Source organism: Mastomys coucha, unplaced genomic scaffold (genome assembly GCF_008632895.1).
Source record: "Mastomys coucha isolate ucsf_1 unplaced genomic scaffold, UCSF_Mcou_1 pScaffold21, whole genome shotgun sequence".
Classification (NCBI taxonomy): Eukaryota; Metazoa; Chordata; class Mammalia; order Rodentia; family Muridae; genus Mastomys; species Mastomys coucha.
In genome coordinates, this window is record NW_022196904.1 from 173,234,266 (window position 1) to 173,249,527 (window position 15,262).

The 15,262-nt window shown below is 43.2% G+C and overlaps 1 protein-coding gene across 1 annotated transcript in view; it reads left to right on the forward strand.

Moving 5' to 3' along the window:
* The window catches only part of Pi4k2a (phosphatidylinositol 4-kinase type 2 alpha), a 33,703-nt gene that overhangs the window by 4,800 nt on the left and 13,641 nt on the right, over positions 1-15,262 (forward strand). The window contains exons 2-4 of the mRNA XM_031390343.1: positions 6,714-6,914; positions 11,752-11,883; positions 12,303-12,456. Coding sequence (XP_031246203.1) covers positions 6,714-6,914; positions 11,752-11,883; positions 12,303-12,456 — 487 coding nt within the window. The remainder of the gene's footprint in view (positions 1-6,713; positions 6,915-11,751; positions 11,884-12,302; positions 12,457-15,262) is intronic.

The following is a 15,262-nucleotide window of genomic DNA, read 5'->3' on the forward strand; positions in this document are numbered from 1 at the left end:
AGATATATTTTATTTATTTTATGTGTATGGGTACACTGTAGCTGTGTAGATGGCTATGAGCCATCGTGTGTGTGGCTGCTGGGAATTGAACTTAGGACCTCTGCCGGCCCTGCTCACTCCGGTGTAATTCACTGTCGCTGTCTTCAGACACACCATAAGAGGGCGTCAGATCTCATTACGGGTGGTTGTGAGCCACCATGCTGGGATCTGAACTCAGGACCTTTGGAAGATCAGTCAGTGCTCTTACTCACTGAGCCATCTTGCCAGCCCTAGACTTGGAATTCTAAAGACCAGGCTGGCCTTTACTCAGAGATCCATCTGTTGTGAGTGAGTGCTGGGATTAAAGGTCCCCGCCACCACTCTAGCTTGTTTTTTTTTTTTTTTAAAGACAGGGATTCACAGTGTAGACATAGCAGGCCTGGAATTCACAGTGATTGACACACTCTGCCTCCTGAATGCTCGGATTAAAGGATCTGTTTTTTTTTGTAAGTGTACACGTGCCTGTAAATAACATTTAAAAAACAGTTTTCTTGTTTGCATATACAGACAGAAGAAACACATTCAGTATTTGAAAAACAGCAAAAGATGACTTCCTCAACTTCCTCACCCGGCCAGAAGAATCCTCTCATTCTTCCACTTGGTTAAGAACCGTATTGATAGCTAGGCGGTGGTGGTGGCTGCGTATGCATTTAATTCCAGCACTTGGGAGGCAGAGGCAGGCGGATTTCTGAGTTCGAGGCCAGCCTGTTCTACAGAGTGAGTTCCAGGACAGCCAAGGCTACACAGAGAAACCCTGTCTTGAAAAACAAAACAAAACAAAACAAAGAACCATATTGATAGCCACCACCAGATCTTAACGAGCGAACACTTTAATGATATCCTATATGGATATAGGTCATGAGATTAAAGCTTTATCTGCCATCTGGTACAGGGAGCTATCCCACACCCAAATTATGAGTAAAATAGTTTGCAGCTCACAGTAATTCTTAGAGTATGGCCCAGGGATCACTGAAAATGCCTTTTGAGGGCCCAGGGACGAGTAGTTTCATAATATATGTAAGGCTTTATTTGCCTGCTCTCAATCATTTCCCTTTGTGTGTAGAGCAGAGACTCAGAGACCAGATGATGTGAGATACTGAAACCTGACTAGGTATGAGGACGAAGTTCTTTTCTGTTACACTCAGATCGGAGGTGTCAGAGCCTCTGGAACTGCAGTTACAGGTGATTATAAATTACCCTCGGGGTGCTGGAAAGTGAACCTGGGTCCTCTGCAAGGGTAACAAGTGTTCTTACCATCTAGCCCCAGAATCTTTTTAAAAAATAATATTTCAGTTCCTTGAGAATTTTATATATTTTTATCATATTCACTCCCCCAGTTCCTCCTAAGTTCACCCTCAGTACCTTGACCTCCCTTGGCATTTTCTTTTAATCTAATCTGGGATGCCCTGGAGTGTGGTTGACCTACTAGGGATCACACCATTAAAAAGACTGACTCCCCCTCTCTTAGTTGGGGATCTTACTCATTTTTAACAATTTAGGAGGATCGTAGTTCTGTGTTATCATGCTTTTTTTTTTTTTTTTTTTTTAAGATTTATTTATTTATTTTATGTGAGTACACTGTAGTTATCTTCAGACACTCCAGAAGAGGGCGTCAGATCTCATTATGGATGGTTGTGAGCCACCATGTGGTTGCTGGGATTTGAACTCAGGACCTTCGGAAGAGCAGTCAGTGCTCTTACCCGCTGAGCCATCTCACCAGCCCCTATCATGCCTATCTTGAAGGAAATCTTAAAAGGAAGAAATTTAAGCCGGGCAGTGGTGACGCATGCCTTTAATTCCAGCAGTTGGGAGGCAGAGACAGGCCGATTTCTGAGTTCAAAGCCAGCCTGGTCTACAGAGTGAGTTCCAGGACAGCCAGGGCTACACAGAGAAACCCTGACTCGAAAAAAAGAAGGCATTTGAGAACCTTCCACATTGTATGAACCAAACTAATTTTATTTTGAATTTTTGTACACATATGCACAGAATGAGGTTGGAGGTCAGAAGGCAACTTATGAGGTCAGTTCTTTGCTTCAAGCCGAATAGGTTCTGAGGATTGAAATCAGTCGTTAGACTTGATGGCAAGTACTTTTTAACTCACCGAGCAGTCTGGCTAACCCCTAAACTTAAAAAAACAAAACAAAACAAATTTTAAAGATTTATTTATTTATTTATTTATTTTATGCAAACAAGTACATGCTGTAGCTGTACAGATAGTTGTGAGCCTTTATCTGGTTGTTGGGAATTGACTTTTAGAACCCCGCTCGCTCAGTCACTGCTCTCTCTGGCCCAAAGATTTATTTATTACTATAAATAAGTACACTGTAGCTGTCTTCAGACACACCAGAAGAGGGCATCAGATCTCATTATAGGTGGTGGTTGGAATTTGAACTCAGGTCCTTTGGAAGAGCAGTCAGTGCTCTTAGCTGCTGAGCCATCTCTTCAGCCCCAACAACCAAATTTTAAACTAAAATCACTTCTGGATATATCACTGTACATGAGTGATTTATTTAAACTCAAGTGTGAGTTCTTGGAAAAAAGAAATAAATTTATTCCTTCCTTTTTCTTTTCCTTCCTCCCTTGCTTCCTTCCCTTTCTTCCTTCCTTCTCCCTTTTTCCTTTTTTTCTTTATCCTTTTTCTTTTCTTTCTTTTTTTTTCTTTTTTCTTTTTCTTTTCTTTTCTTTTTTTTTTTTTTTGAGACCAGAGTCTTACTATGTAGCTTAGGCTGGCCTAGTTTGTGAACTTCCTGTTGCATTACAGGCCTGCACCATCACACCTGGATCATTTTGTTTGTTAAGATGTGAGTCTCAGCATTATTTCTGAGCCTGACCCTGGGGCTTCAGCATTGTTTCCAAGACTGGCCTTGTACCCCTAGACTCTAGTAGATCTCCAGTCTTTCTAGTGGGTAGCTGGGCTGCAAATGTATGATCCTTCACTTTTCGGGGTCTCTTTATCATACCCTTATGTTGGTCATTACTTGTTAAGTGATGGGAAACTTGGGTTCCAGTAAGTGATTGTGGATTCTGACACCAGCTAGCAAGAAGCCTCCTGGTTCCTGGTATAGTTCTGGTTTATGGGCTGCTACTTCCTAAGATAGCTGTATAGTATTCTACATTAACCTGAGAACATAGTAAGTGGGGGTTAAAAAAAGATGCTTTTGGGCTGGAGAGATGACTCAGCAGTTAAGAGCACCGACTGCAGCTGGGCAGTGGTGGCTCACACCTTTAATCCCAGCACATGGGAGGCAGAGGCAGGTGGATTTCTGAGTTCGAGGTCAGCCTGGTCTACAGAGTGAGTTCCAGGATAGCCAGGGCTACACAGAGAAACCCTGTCTTGGAAAACCAAACAAAAAGAAAAGAAAAGAAAAGAAAAGAAAGAGCACCACTTGGCTCTTTCAATTCCCAGCAACTACATGATAGCTCACAACCATCTGTAATGGGATCTGATGCACTCTCCTGGTGTGTGTCTGAAGACAGCTCCAGTGGACTCATATAAATAAAATAAAACTTAAAAAACCAAACCAAAACAAACGGAAAGATGCTTTTAAAATCAGATCCATACAGATCCGTTCTCCTGAGTGTAACAAGAATTAGCTATGTAGGGAGAAAGAATGGTGAGGAAGTCAGTCCTTTTCTCTCCTAGCTGAGTACTGGGAGGTGTGTTTTAATTTGAGTAGTGTGGTGGTCTGGATGGTTAGGCCCCATAGACTCAGTGTTTGAATGGTTGGCCATAGGGAGTGGTACTGTTAGGAGGTGTGGCCTTCACAGTGTAGGTGGGCTTTGAGGGCTCCTGTGCTCAGGCTCCGCCTAGTGTGGAAGTTGCTCTCATCCAGGCTGCCTCTTGGTTCCTCCAGCACCACATCTGCCTGCATGCTGCCAGGCTTCCTTAATGATGATGGTGTCATAATGATGATGGACTAAACCTCTGAAACTGTGAGCCAGCCCCAATGAAATGTTTGCCTTTATAAGAGTCGCCTTGATCATGGTATTCTTTCACAGCAGTGTTTCAGAGTTCATCCTCTGTAGAGGAGAGTATTTTTTGATTTGTCAGCATCATAGTCCACTATATGCAGTCACCATGGCTTTGAAAGTTAGGACAGAGGCTGCTTTGTGTCTTGAACCTACCACATGATTGTACAAGCTAGGTCCTGATCAAAGTTTAGCAGAATTAAACTGAGTTGCACTGGGGTCTGATCTTAGTCCTAAGAGGTGTGTGTCCCCCTCACCGAATGCCCTTCTAGTTAGTTCTCCGTCTCCGTTCTCCCTCCACTTTCATTCCCTCAATCCTTTAATACATACAGTACTCTCCAGTGATACCCCTGTGTTGCTGAGATAACTGCATTTTATTCCTTTAAAGAACCAATTAATGCTTTCCTCATGGTGAGAGGAAGTTGAGGGGCCTGTGAGGTCAGTAATAAATAAAACTTATCTAAATTGGCCTTCCAGTTCTGTTTTCTTCAAGTAGAAGAATTTAATTTATTCCTCAGTACTCCCAGCCCTCACTGGAATGTCTCCATCCCTTTCACTGGAGACTGCGTGCTGCACTGTTGAGGAATCCGCCAGTGGCTCTGGCAGCTTCTCTGCTTCTCAGCAACTGGGTTCCAGAGGAGCACAGAGCTGCTCCATGCCAAGGCTTCTTACCAGCCACTTTGGATAAGAAAGTAATTCTGGGGCAGGATGGGTGGCATATATCTTTAATCTCAGCACTGGAGAGGCAGAGGCAGGCTGATTTTTGTGAATTCAACTAGCTTAGTCTATCTAACAAGTTTAAGGCCAGCCAGGGCTACATAGTGAGACCATGTCTTTAAATAAAAAGTAATTACAAAGACTTATAATATCTTTTTTGTTTGTTTGTTTTGTTTTTCGAGACAGGGTTTCTCTGTATAGCCCTGAGCTGTCCTGGAACTCACTCTGTACACTCTGTAGACCAGGCTGGCCTCAAACTCAGGAATCCGCCTGACTCTGCCTCCCAAATACTGGGATTAAATGCATGTGCTACCACTGCCCGGTATAATATCATTTATATTTTACTTTTACCAATAAATTGACCTTAAAAGTAAATGTATTCTTTTTAGAAAGAAAAAAAAGTTAAGGGTTTTTCTTTTCTTTTCAAATCCTTATAAGAAGTTTTTGAAGGATCTGGCCTCAAGATTTAGTTCATTATTAGTAATGGGTTGAGTCAATTCACTAGTACTCACTTAATGAAGGCAGATGGCTATAAGTTGTCTACTGTGGCCTACCCTAACTCAGGAAGTGATACAAAAAAAAAAAAAAAAAATGCTTATGACCCAGCCATCCTTGGATTGGCTGTGAGTTAAGTAAGGGAAGAAGAGGAGTCATAAGATGACTCATGTAGTTAGCATATCTGCTTCTCTTCCTTTGAATTAGCAGTTTGGGGACTGGAAGGAATGAGATAAATGTAAAGCAGGTCCAGAGGGCCTAAGGTTCTGTGGAAGAAAACTTTCAGAATTTAGGTGTTGTAGAGTGTAGTGTCCGACCAGCGGATCTACATGGGTCATGGGTAGCTTCGAACTGGTGGTTGGACCAGACCTGTGGGAATAAACAGGTCGAGAACAAAAGACAGGACGCTAAGTAAATGTATCAAAGCGTGCTTTACTTGGGGTAAAATGGGTTTTTATATTCAGGCAGCTAAGTGAAACCACAATATCCAAACATAGCATATGCATAACATAAATACATCTACAGTAGATGCAGAGACGCTGGTTCTCAGTGGCATCACATCTCAGTCTGTTTAAGGTGAGCAGACTTCAAAGGGGAGTCTTAGCAGAAGTTAGCTGTGATTTCAGGAGGAGCTGCTGTGTTTGTGGGCTATTGTCTTGCACCACAGGTGGCCGGCTTCAGCCCAGGGCTGTCAGTGCACTTTCAGTTTCACAATTCCGCAGCAACATTAGGGCAGCATTGGAGGGGAGACCACAGTAGAGCACACCTTTAATCCCAGCACTCAAAAGGTAGAGGAGGTGGATCCTAGTTTGAGGTCAGAGGGTGAGTTCTGAGCCAGCCAGGGATCCACAGTAAGACTGGACAAACAAAATCAGGACAGCAGATTACACTGTAGGATAGAGAAAATAAATTGTGTGTTCTCTTCTGAACTTTGCTTATCAGACTGTCTTAAGAAAACCCCAATTGTAACCATGTAGCACATTCTTTTCCTGCTATGATTTTTGTTTCTTTTTTGGTTGTTTTGTTATTAGATTGTCTTTCTTAGATAATCCCCCACCCTCCCAGTGTCTCCCAGCATTTGGGAGGCAGAGGCAGGTGGATGTATCTCTGAGTTTGAGGCCAGCCTGGTCTACAGGCCAAGTTCCAGGACTGCCAAAGCTACACAGAAAAACCTGTCTTGAGCAACCTCCCCCTCCCCCCAAGTTGTCTTACCAAGTTGGCTTCTGCTCTTTCTCCTAGAAACATACATTTATTTTGTTTTCTACAAACATTTACATTGAAACACAGTGTTACCTCAGAGAAGGAAGATGGGGAAAGCAAAGGTGTGAAGCAAAAAAGATCGAGGAGTCTTGGTATCGGTGGCTGTAGCTCTTTCTAGCAGCCTGTCTCCACCGACTCAAGGCCTCATAAATGCTAAGTATTTGATCTACTACTGATCGACGCCCAGACTTGGAAGTCATCTTCCCTGCCCTCTCTCTGTTTTGTCTGTGTAGAGAATCGTTGCTGTCTTCAAGCCCAAGAATGAAGAGCCATACGGGCACCTTAACCCCAAGTGGACCAAGTGGCTGCAGAAGCTCTGCTGTCCCTGCTGCTTTGGCCGAGACTGCCTTGTTCTCAACCAGGGCTATCTCTCAGAGGCAGGGGCTAGCCTGGTGGACCAAAAACTGGAACTCAACATTGTACCCCGCACAAAGGTCAGTGACCCAGTTCTGGGTTTGCCAGGTCCAGGGAGGGCTTGTTTAGATCTGGAATACTCAGCCTTTTGGGCATGGGTGGTAGGAGCAGGCTTACAGTTTAAAGCTGCTCTCAGGACACAGATGCATTTTATATACAATCTCAGGCATCTCACAGGTGCCTTGTATACATTCATGGGCTGCTTTGGTCTTTGTATTCAGGCAAGCTGGTTATAAACCTAGGTGCTTTTACTGCTCGTTCTCAAGGACTTCTAGGCCAAGATTTAAGTACACAGTTTCTTTTCTTCCTTTCCCCTCTCCCTTTTCTTCTTCTTTATGGATGGTGGTGGTGGTGGACTTTGAGATAGGGTTTCTCTGTGTAGCCCTGGCTGTTCTGGAGTGTACTATATATACTAGGCTGGCCTAGAATTCACTGATATCTGACTGCCTCTGCCTCCTGAGTGCTGGGATTAAAGGCATGCACCACTATACCCAGTGTACGCTTTCTTCTCTCTCTCTCTCTCTCTCTCTTTGTCTCTCCTCCTCCTCCTAATTAAAAAAAAAAATGATGTGTGTGTTTCTGCATGTGTGGATGAGCTGTGTGTGCAAGTGCAACCGGAGGGTCCTCAGGCACTGGAGCCACAGGTGATTGTGAGTCTTCTCATGTGGGTGCTAGATACTGGATTCCACTCCTAAAGAGCAGTAAGTACTCTCAACCACTGCATCATGTCTCTCTCCATTCCCTTCTTTCTTTTTTTTTTTTTTTTTAAAGATTTATTCATTATTTTACATAAGTACACTGTAGCTATCTTCAGACGTACCAGAAGAAGGTGTCAGATCTCATTACAGATGGTTGTGAGCCACCATGTGGTTGCTGGGATTTGAACTTATGGCTTCTGGAAGAGTGGGGTCAGTGCTCTCTTACCCGCTAAACCATCTTGCCAGCCCTCCCTCTTTTCTAAGAGACCAGGAAGGTCTTGTTATCCTCCAGTGATCCACCTGTTTCGACCTCCCAAGTACCTGAGTTTATAGTGTGCCACCATGTCTGCCTTTAGATACAAATTAGCTGATGTCACCTAAACCTTGTTATGCAAAGTTTGGTAAAGAGAATTTGGTTAGGCTGAGGGTGAGAGTAAAACGTGCGTTCCAACTCCCTGCAAAGGACTGACATGGAATTGCCCTCACTTACCTTCATGCTGTGGCATCCTGGGACTTGTCTGAGCATATCAAAGTAGAGGTCCTGGCCTGGGGTTGGGCCAGGAATTCAATGCACAACAGCATAGGGAGGGAAGGAAAAGGAAAGGAGCAGTTCTGGGCAGATTTAAATACAGAGTCAATTCTCCCACCCCTGTATTTGTTATGATTTAGTTGAGATTGTGAGAAAGAGTTGGGACCATACTCCGCTTCTCCCTTTGAAGCAGTGCTGAACACATAGTTGATTTCATATGACTTCAGGGAACTTAATGACTCTATAGTGTTTAAGAATATCTTATAATCATTGCTTTATAGTCTGTTTCCTAACCCGAAATCCTAGGTCAGGCCCCTTCGAGACTCTAGGAACCCTTCCATATTCCCTGCTCAGTGCTTTGCTAGTAGAAAAAGCACAGAGCCACAGTTGTTTTCTGGCTTCCTCTGCTGGTGTTTCTGGGGTACAGTGCCAAAGGGTCCAAGGCTTGAATCTAAATTCTACTCAGTGGCTTTCCTCTTGTTAGAGATACAGTCTTAATATGTAGCCCAAGCTGTTCTTAAACTTGTGATCTTCCTGCCTTAGGCTCCTAAGTGCTGGGGTCACAGAACTGGCCTCTGTGGCTTCTTATTTGTGTGACCCGTGGGTAAATCAGTGACTCCCCTAGTATATATATGTTCACTATCTTTGTAAAAATATAGAAGTAGTTATTATTTCGTAGAGTGATTTTTTAAGATTATACAGGATCCATATAAAACACATAGCCTAGCCAGGCAGTGGTGGCACATGCCTTTAATCCCAGCACTTGGGAGGCAGAGGCAGGTGGATTCTGAGTTCGAGGTCAGCCTGGTCTACAGAGTGAGTTCCAGGACAGCCAGGGCTACACAGAGAAACCCTGTCTCAAAAAACCAAAAAACAATAAAAACAAAACAAAACAAAACACATAGCATAGTGCCTGGTATAATGTTAATACTCTATACATTTTGTGATTTTTTTTAAAATTATCTTTAGATTTTCAAAAATTATATAATTCTCTTTTCTCCCTTTTCTGCCTCCAAACCCTCCCATGTATACCACCCCTTTGATCTCTTTGAAATTCACAACCTCTTTGTCTTTAATCATTTTTGTGTGTGTATGTTTCTAAGTACGTGAATAAGTAATGCTCGGTTTATATGCTGATGTTTTTAATATGTTCTCAGGGCTGTCCATTGGTATTAGATAACTAGTTGGTGTGGGGAAGGCTACTTCTCCTGCTCTCGGCATTTCTTAATCACCTATAGGGTTGAGGCCTCATGTGCCCCCCCCCCCCACCTTAGTCTGACTCTTTGTGGTGGTCTTGTTCAGTGCTCATATTTAGCCAGCCATATTGGTGAGGCTTCATAGATGTAGCTTCTGACATTTTTAAAAGACTGTCTTGCAGCTCCTTGTGCCTCTGGCTCTTTCTGTCTTATTACCCTCCCTTCCACAGTGATCTCGGAGCCTTGGGTGTAAAAGTTGCATGGAGTAGATGGCTCAGTAGGGACTGTGCTTTACAACTGCATTTTGATCAGTTACGGTTTTCAGTAATGTTCTGTCTATGGCGGAGAGAGATTTGCTTGATGAGGGGCCTTCTGTTTTTATAAGCTGTTTTAATCATTAACGGTACCTCTCTGACTCCCTCCAATAATGAGTTCTGAGGCTTTCTTGCATCAGAATCAACAATACAAAAACAATCTGCCCACGGTGGTGGTGTGCACCTTTAATCTCAGAAGCAGAAACAGGAGGATCTTTGTGAGTTCGAGGCCAGCCTGGTCTACAGATGAGTTGTAGGACATTAAAAAAAACCTTGTCTCGGGAAAACAAACAAAAAACTCCCTGTCTTTGTGAAGCTGAGTTGAGACATAACTTTGCGAGTTTAAATTGAGCTGCTGGAGATCCTAAGAGGAACCTCTTCCCTTTACTGCCTGCCCTACTCTGTGATAGGATTCTATCCAGTTGATCTGAGCATCTGTTGTGGTTGTCACTCACTGGCTGCTCTGTTTCCTGTGAGGGGGTGACAGTTCCATTAGTCATACAGAGAGGAGTGGTGTGCGGCGGACGGAAGTAGCAAGTAAAGTTGCTGGCAGGGAAAGCTGCTCTGAAGCTTGAACAGGCCAGGAATTTCAAGTGGAAACTGGAAAAATGGCCTGAAAACACTTTTTCCCACACTTATTTATTATGTATAGTAATAATTAGGTAACATGTGAGGTCAGAGGGCAACTTGTGGGAGTCGATGCTCTCTCCACAGTTGTGCATTCTGGGGGCTACATTTGGGTAGTCACGCTTGGTGGCCAATGCCCTGACTTATGGGCCATCTGACCAGTATTTTTTCTTTCTTTGTTGTTCCTTTCTACCGTCTCCCCTGTTTTTTTCTCTCCCCTCCCCTTTCCTTCTCTTCCCTTCTGTAAAATGAATTACTTTTAATATAAATGTAATTAGTAAATTAATCCAGCAGTTCCATTTCTCTATCTTAGCTAGTTCCAGTAACACAGAAAGACCAAGATTTATTTTATGGCTTTACCTTAATTATCTGGGGAGTTTGTTGATTTATATTAACCCCTAAGCTAATCTGGCTACCTCCCAGCCATGCTCCCAACTAAACTTGCAATTAGGGCTTCTGTTGTTCAGATGAACTCTTTTTTTTTTTTAAAGATTTATTTATTTTAGTATGTTAGTACATTGTAGCTGTCTTCAGACACACCAGAAGAGGGCATTGGATTCCATTACAGATGGTTGTAAGCCACCATGTGGTTGCTGGGCATTGAACTGAAGACCTCTGGAAGAGCAGTCAGTGCTCTTAATTGCTGAGCCATCTCTCCAGCCCTCAGATGAACTCTTAAAGTCTTTTTCCTCCCCATGGCCAAGCTGCTCTACCAACCTCTCCTCATGGCTCCCACTCTTAACTCCTCGAAAACACACCCACCCTACCCCAACTCCCAGTAGAAGTCCTGTCCTATTCTCTCTTCTGCCCAGCCATTGGGAATTCAGCATTTATTGAGAAAGCAAAGAATAATGGTAAGAATTGTTTATACAAACTTGAGACTGGAGGTTCTTGTCCTAGCATTACAATGCCACGTCCAGATTGAGACAAGATATAGCCCCCCACCCCAAGTCAGGATTTGAATAACAGAAGGCTAACCTTTACACAGTGAACACAAACACCACGCCCAGAAGCTTCTCTTGTCTTTACCCTTCCTTTCCTCTAGTAGCACATTTGAGACCAGGTCTTGCTCTATAGCTCACTCTGGCCAGGAGCTGACTGACCGTGTAGACCAGGCTGGCTTCCACCTTGCGTGGATCCTCCTTCCCTTTGTGTGTTAACTGCTGAGATCATGGACATGTAGTCCCATGTCCAAGTCTTTCGTCACATCACAAGGGATATGAGACAGTTAGACGGTGTGGCTCTGCTATCTCAGAGTCCTTCAGAGTCACAGAATAGGAAATGTGAACTAAGAGTTGTGGGAGATAGACATCATTTTATCAACATTCTCTTATCTAGAATTAGCCATATTGATTACCCTGGACCATAAGATGGAGAAATGCTCTTTTCTGGAAGAGGAACACGATTACTGATCATCCCACTGTTCTCTGCCACGCTAGTCTCCTTTCTTAAACTTAAGTCTAACCTAAGTATGTTTTCTCTTTACTTTGTAGGTAGTATACCTGGCCAGTGAAACCTTCAACTACAGTGCCATTGACCGAGTAAAGTCCAGGGGCAAGCGGCTTGCATTAGAGAAAGTGCCAAAAGTTGGGCAGCGGTTTAACCGCATCGGGCTACCACCAAAGGTATAGATTGCGCCTATGTGACTTAACAAAGTTGATGGTTTATGGTGGCATAATCACTCAGGCGGGAAGCAGGGTGCTTACAGACTTTAACTGTGCATGTGAATGACCTGCCAGAGGTGGTTCTTTTTTTTTTTTTTTCTGCCAGAGGTTCTTGTCTCTCTCATTTCTGTCAGGGTCCTAACAGTTCTCACTTTATTCCTCTAGAATCTATACCATTTGAATAGGCTTCTTCAGCTTGGGTGAGCAAATTTCCCCACCTCTTTTCTCCTGAACCTATGAGGAGATAAAGGCATGATACTCTGGAAATGCTCCTTTCTCTGGTGTGAACTCCACAGAGCCTTTGTGAGTCTCTGGCTTACTTCTGCCGTCTTTAACTTGACCTCTACAGAGATGCTTTTGTTCCTTCCTCTTGGTTGTAGGTCGGGTCATTCCAGCTCTTTGTTGAAGGCTACAAAGATGCAGACTATTGGCTACGGCGTTTTGAAGCAGAACCTCTTCCCGAGAACACGAACCGACAGCTACTATTGCAGTTTGAGCGGTTGGTGGTGCTGGACTACATCATCCGCAACACTGGTGAGCAGCCAGGGGCGCTCCCATGCTTTGTACCAAATTTCCGAGTTTTGAGGTGGGCCTGAAACTCTGTAGGAACTGAAGTCCCTACTTTGTGAGGAATGTGTTTTCCTGTGTTTGAACGGGTATGCACATTTGAGGGCCTGGCACACCAATTTTTCAGGTTAAATTTTGTCCAGATATAGCATCTGCAAGTTGTCAGAGGTAGTAAAGCCTGAGTTAGGATTTGCCTGGCTCTTCCAAAACACTGTGAAAAGTACATTCACTTTAGAGTCTTTCATTTTTATGACTTTTTGAAGTGGGTTCTTAGATCATTGATTTTCTTTTGTTGTTTTTTGAAACAGGGTTTCTTTATCTCTGGTTGTCTTGGGACCTTGAATTCACCAAGATCTACCTGCCTTTGCCTCTAAGTGCTAGGATTAAGAGGGTCACTATGCCTGGCATGATTATTTTTTTTAAATATGTTGGTGAACTTGAATTCATCTTACCTGACCAAACCTACTTATATTGAAGATAAAAGCTTTAGATTCATGCTGCCTTAGCAGGACATTTTGATTACTAACCAGTCTCCTTAGGAGAGTCTGATTCTTTGTGGTTTAATCATGGCAGATTTTGTGTGTCTAGGACTTCCTCCATTTCATATAGTCATTCAGTTTGTTGGCATAGAATTCTTTTTACTGTTAAGTTCTTTTTATGTTTATAGAATTGTTGGTAATATTTCTGCTTTTTTTTTTTTTATCCATTTCCCCCCTTGTTCTGTCTAGCTAAAGTTTTGTCCCTTTTGTTGATCTTTCCTTGTTTATGTAGTTTTGGTTTTTAAGATAGGGCTTTGGCATTCACCATGTGACTCTGGCTGTCCTAGAAGTCTCCATGTGGTCCAGGCCTGGCTTCAGACTCACCACGGTCCTTTGCATCTGCCTTCAAGTGCCATAACTGAAGGCATGTGCCACCATGAATTCCTCTTAAAGACCAGCTTTTGATATCCTTGTTTTTCTGTTTTTTGGTTAGTTCTCTGTTCAGGGTGCATCTGCCCTGGTGCCACATCCGCCTTTGCCGCATCTTCTCTTCCATTAGCTTTCAGTTTGTTCTTCTTTCTCCTTCTGTAAGATATAAAGTGAAGCTGTTCATTAGTGAGCTTTCTCATCTTACAATATAAGTATTTATAGCTATAAATCTATCGCTGAACGCTGTGCTGTTATAGTCTACACATTTAGTGAGGTGTCTACTGCTTCCATTGTCTCATAAGCTTTTCTAAGTTGCCATCCTGGTTTCTTCTTTCATCCAGTAGTTAAAGGGATTGTTGTTTAATTATGGAATTTTGTGAGTTTTCTTCCTCCTCTTGCTCCTCCTGTTCTTCCTCCTGCTTCTCTTGCTCCTCTTCCTCCTGCTCCTCCTCCAAGATAAGGTTACACCTTGTAGCCCAGGCTGTTCTGGAACTCAGTTCTGATGTGTAGCTCAGGCTAATCTAGAACTCAGCGCACTATTTCTGCTTCTTGGAAAGCAGGCCTGAGCTCCTGTGTCCAACCTTCCAGTTTTCCGTCTGCTGTTGCTTGATGACTGATGTTATTCCAGTTCTCTTTTATTTGTAGTTTTGCTTCCTGTTGCTTGTTACCTGTGGTTAACACTGGTCTGAAAATATTAAATGGGAAGGTTCAGAAATAAATAATGCATACGTTTTACATAACTTTTTTTTTTTTTAGATTTATTTATTTATTATATGTAAGTATACTGTAGCTGTCTTCAGACGCACCAGACGAGGGCATCAGATCTCATTATGGGTAGTTGTGAGCCACCATGTGGTTGCTGGGATTTGAACTCATGACCTTCCGAAGAGCAGTCGGTGCTCTTCCCCACTGAGCCATCTCACCAGCCCTTTACATAACTTTTAAAAAGATTCCATTCTGAGTAGCTTCAAGTTTCTTGCTGTCTTACCAGCGCATGAATCATCCCTTTGTCCAGCAGATCTGCACTGCAGAATTACCTGTCTGTTTAATGATCTTAGCTAGTCCCTCAGCTGTTGCTGTAAGAATTACTTATTTTGCTGAATAGTGGGTCCTAAATACAAGATTATTAACACTAACACTTGGAACACATCAAAGACAAGCATAGAGTGTATTTCCTCTAGTGAAAGGTAACCTTATCCGAGCATATATGTGGGGAGCAGTTTGGGAGTCCTGGAACACACCCTTAAATAAGGGGCAACTGCACTTTGACTGTTACCTAGTCTATTAACAGTCTGTGACTTCCTATGTGAGCATCCTGAAAAGTATGTCAAGTGCCAGGTGGTGGTGGCACACACCTTTAATCCCAGCACTTGGGAGGCAGAGGCAGGCAGATTTCTGAGGCCAGCCTGGTCTACAGAGTAAGTTCCAGGACAGCCAGGGCTATACAGAGAAACCTTGTCTCAAAAAACCAAAAAAAAAAACAAAAAAAAACCAAAAGTATCTCATATCTCATGTATAGTGAGAAGCAGGGTGAGGAGAAGAGAAGAGCTCTGTGTGTGTATGTGTCTATTAGACTTGCCCACCAGGGCTGGACTTTCCCAGAGTCTGTGTGCATATGTGTCTGTTAGACCTTTTGCTGGACTTTCCTTGTGCACATTCCTTTGAAGAATAATTAAAGTAACAAAGGAAGCCAGAATACAAGGGATACGAGCAAATGCTGAAATCAGAAAACCATGTAGAGGCTGAACATGGTGGTGCACACTTTTAATCCCAGCACTTGGGAGGCACAGGCAGGTGGATTTCTGAGTTTGAGGACAGCCTGGTCTACAGAGTGAGTTCCAGGACAGCCAGGGCCACACAGAGAA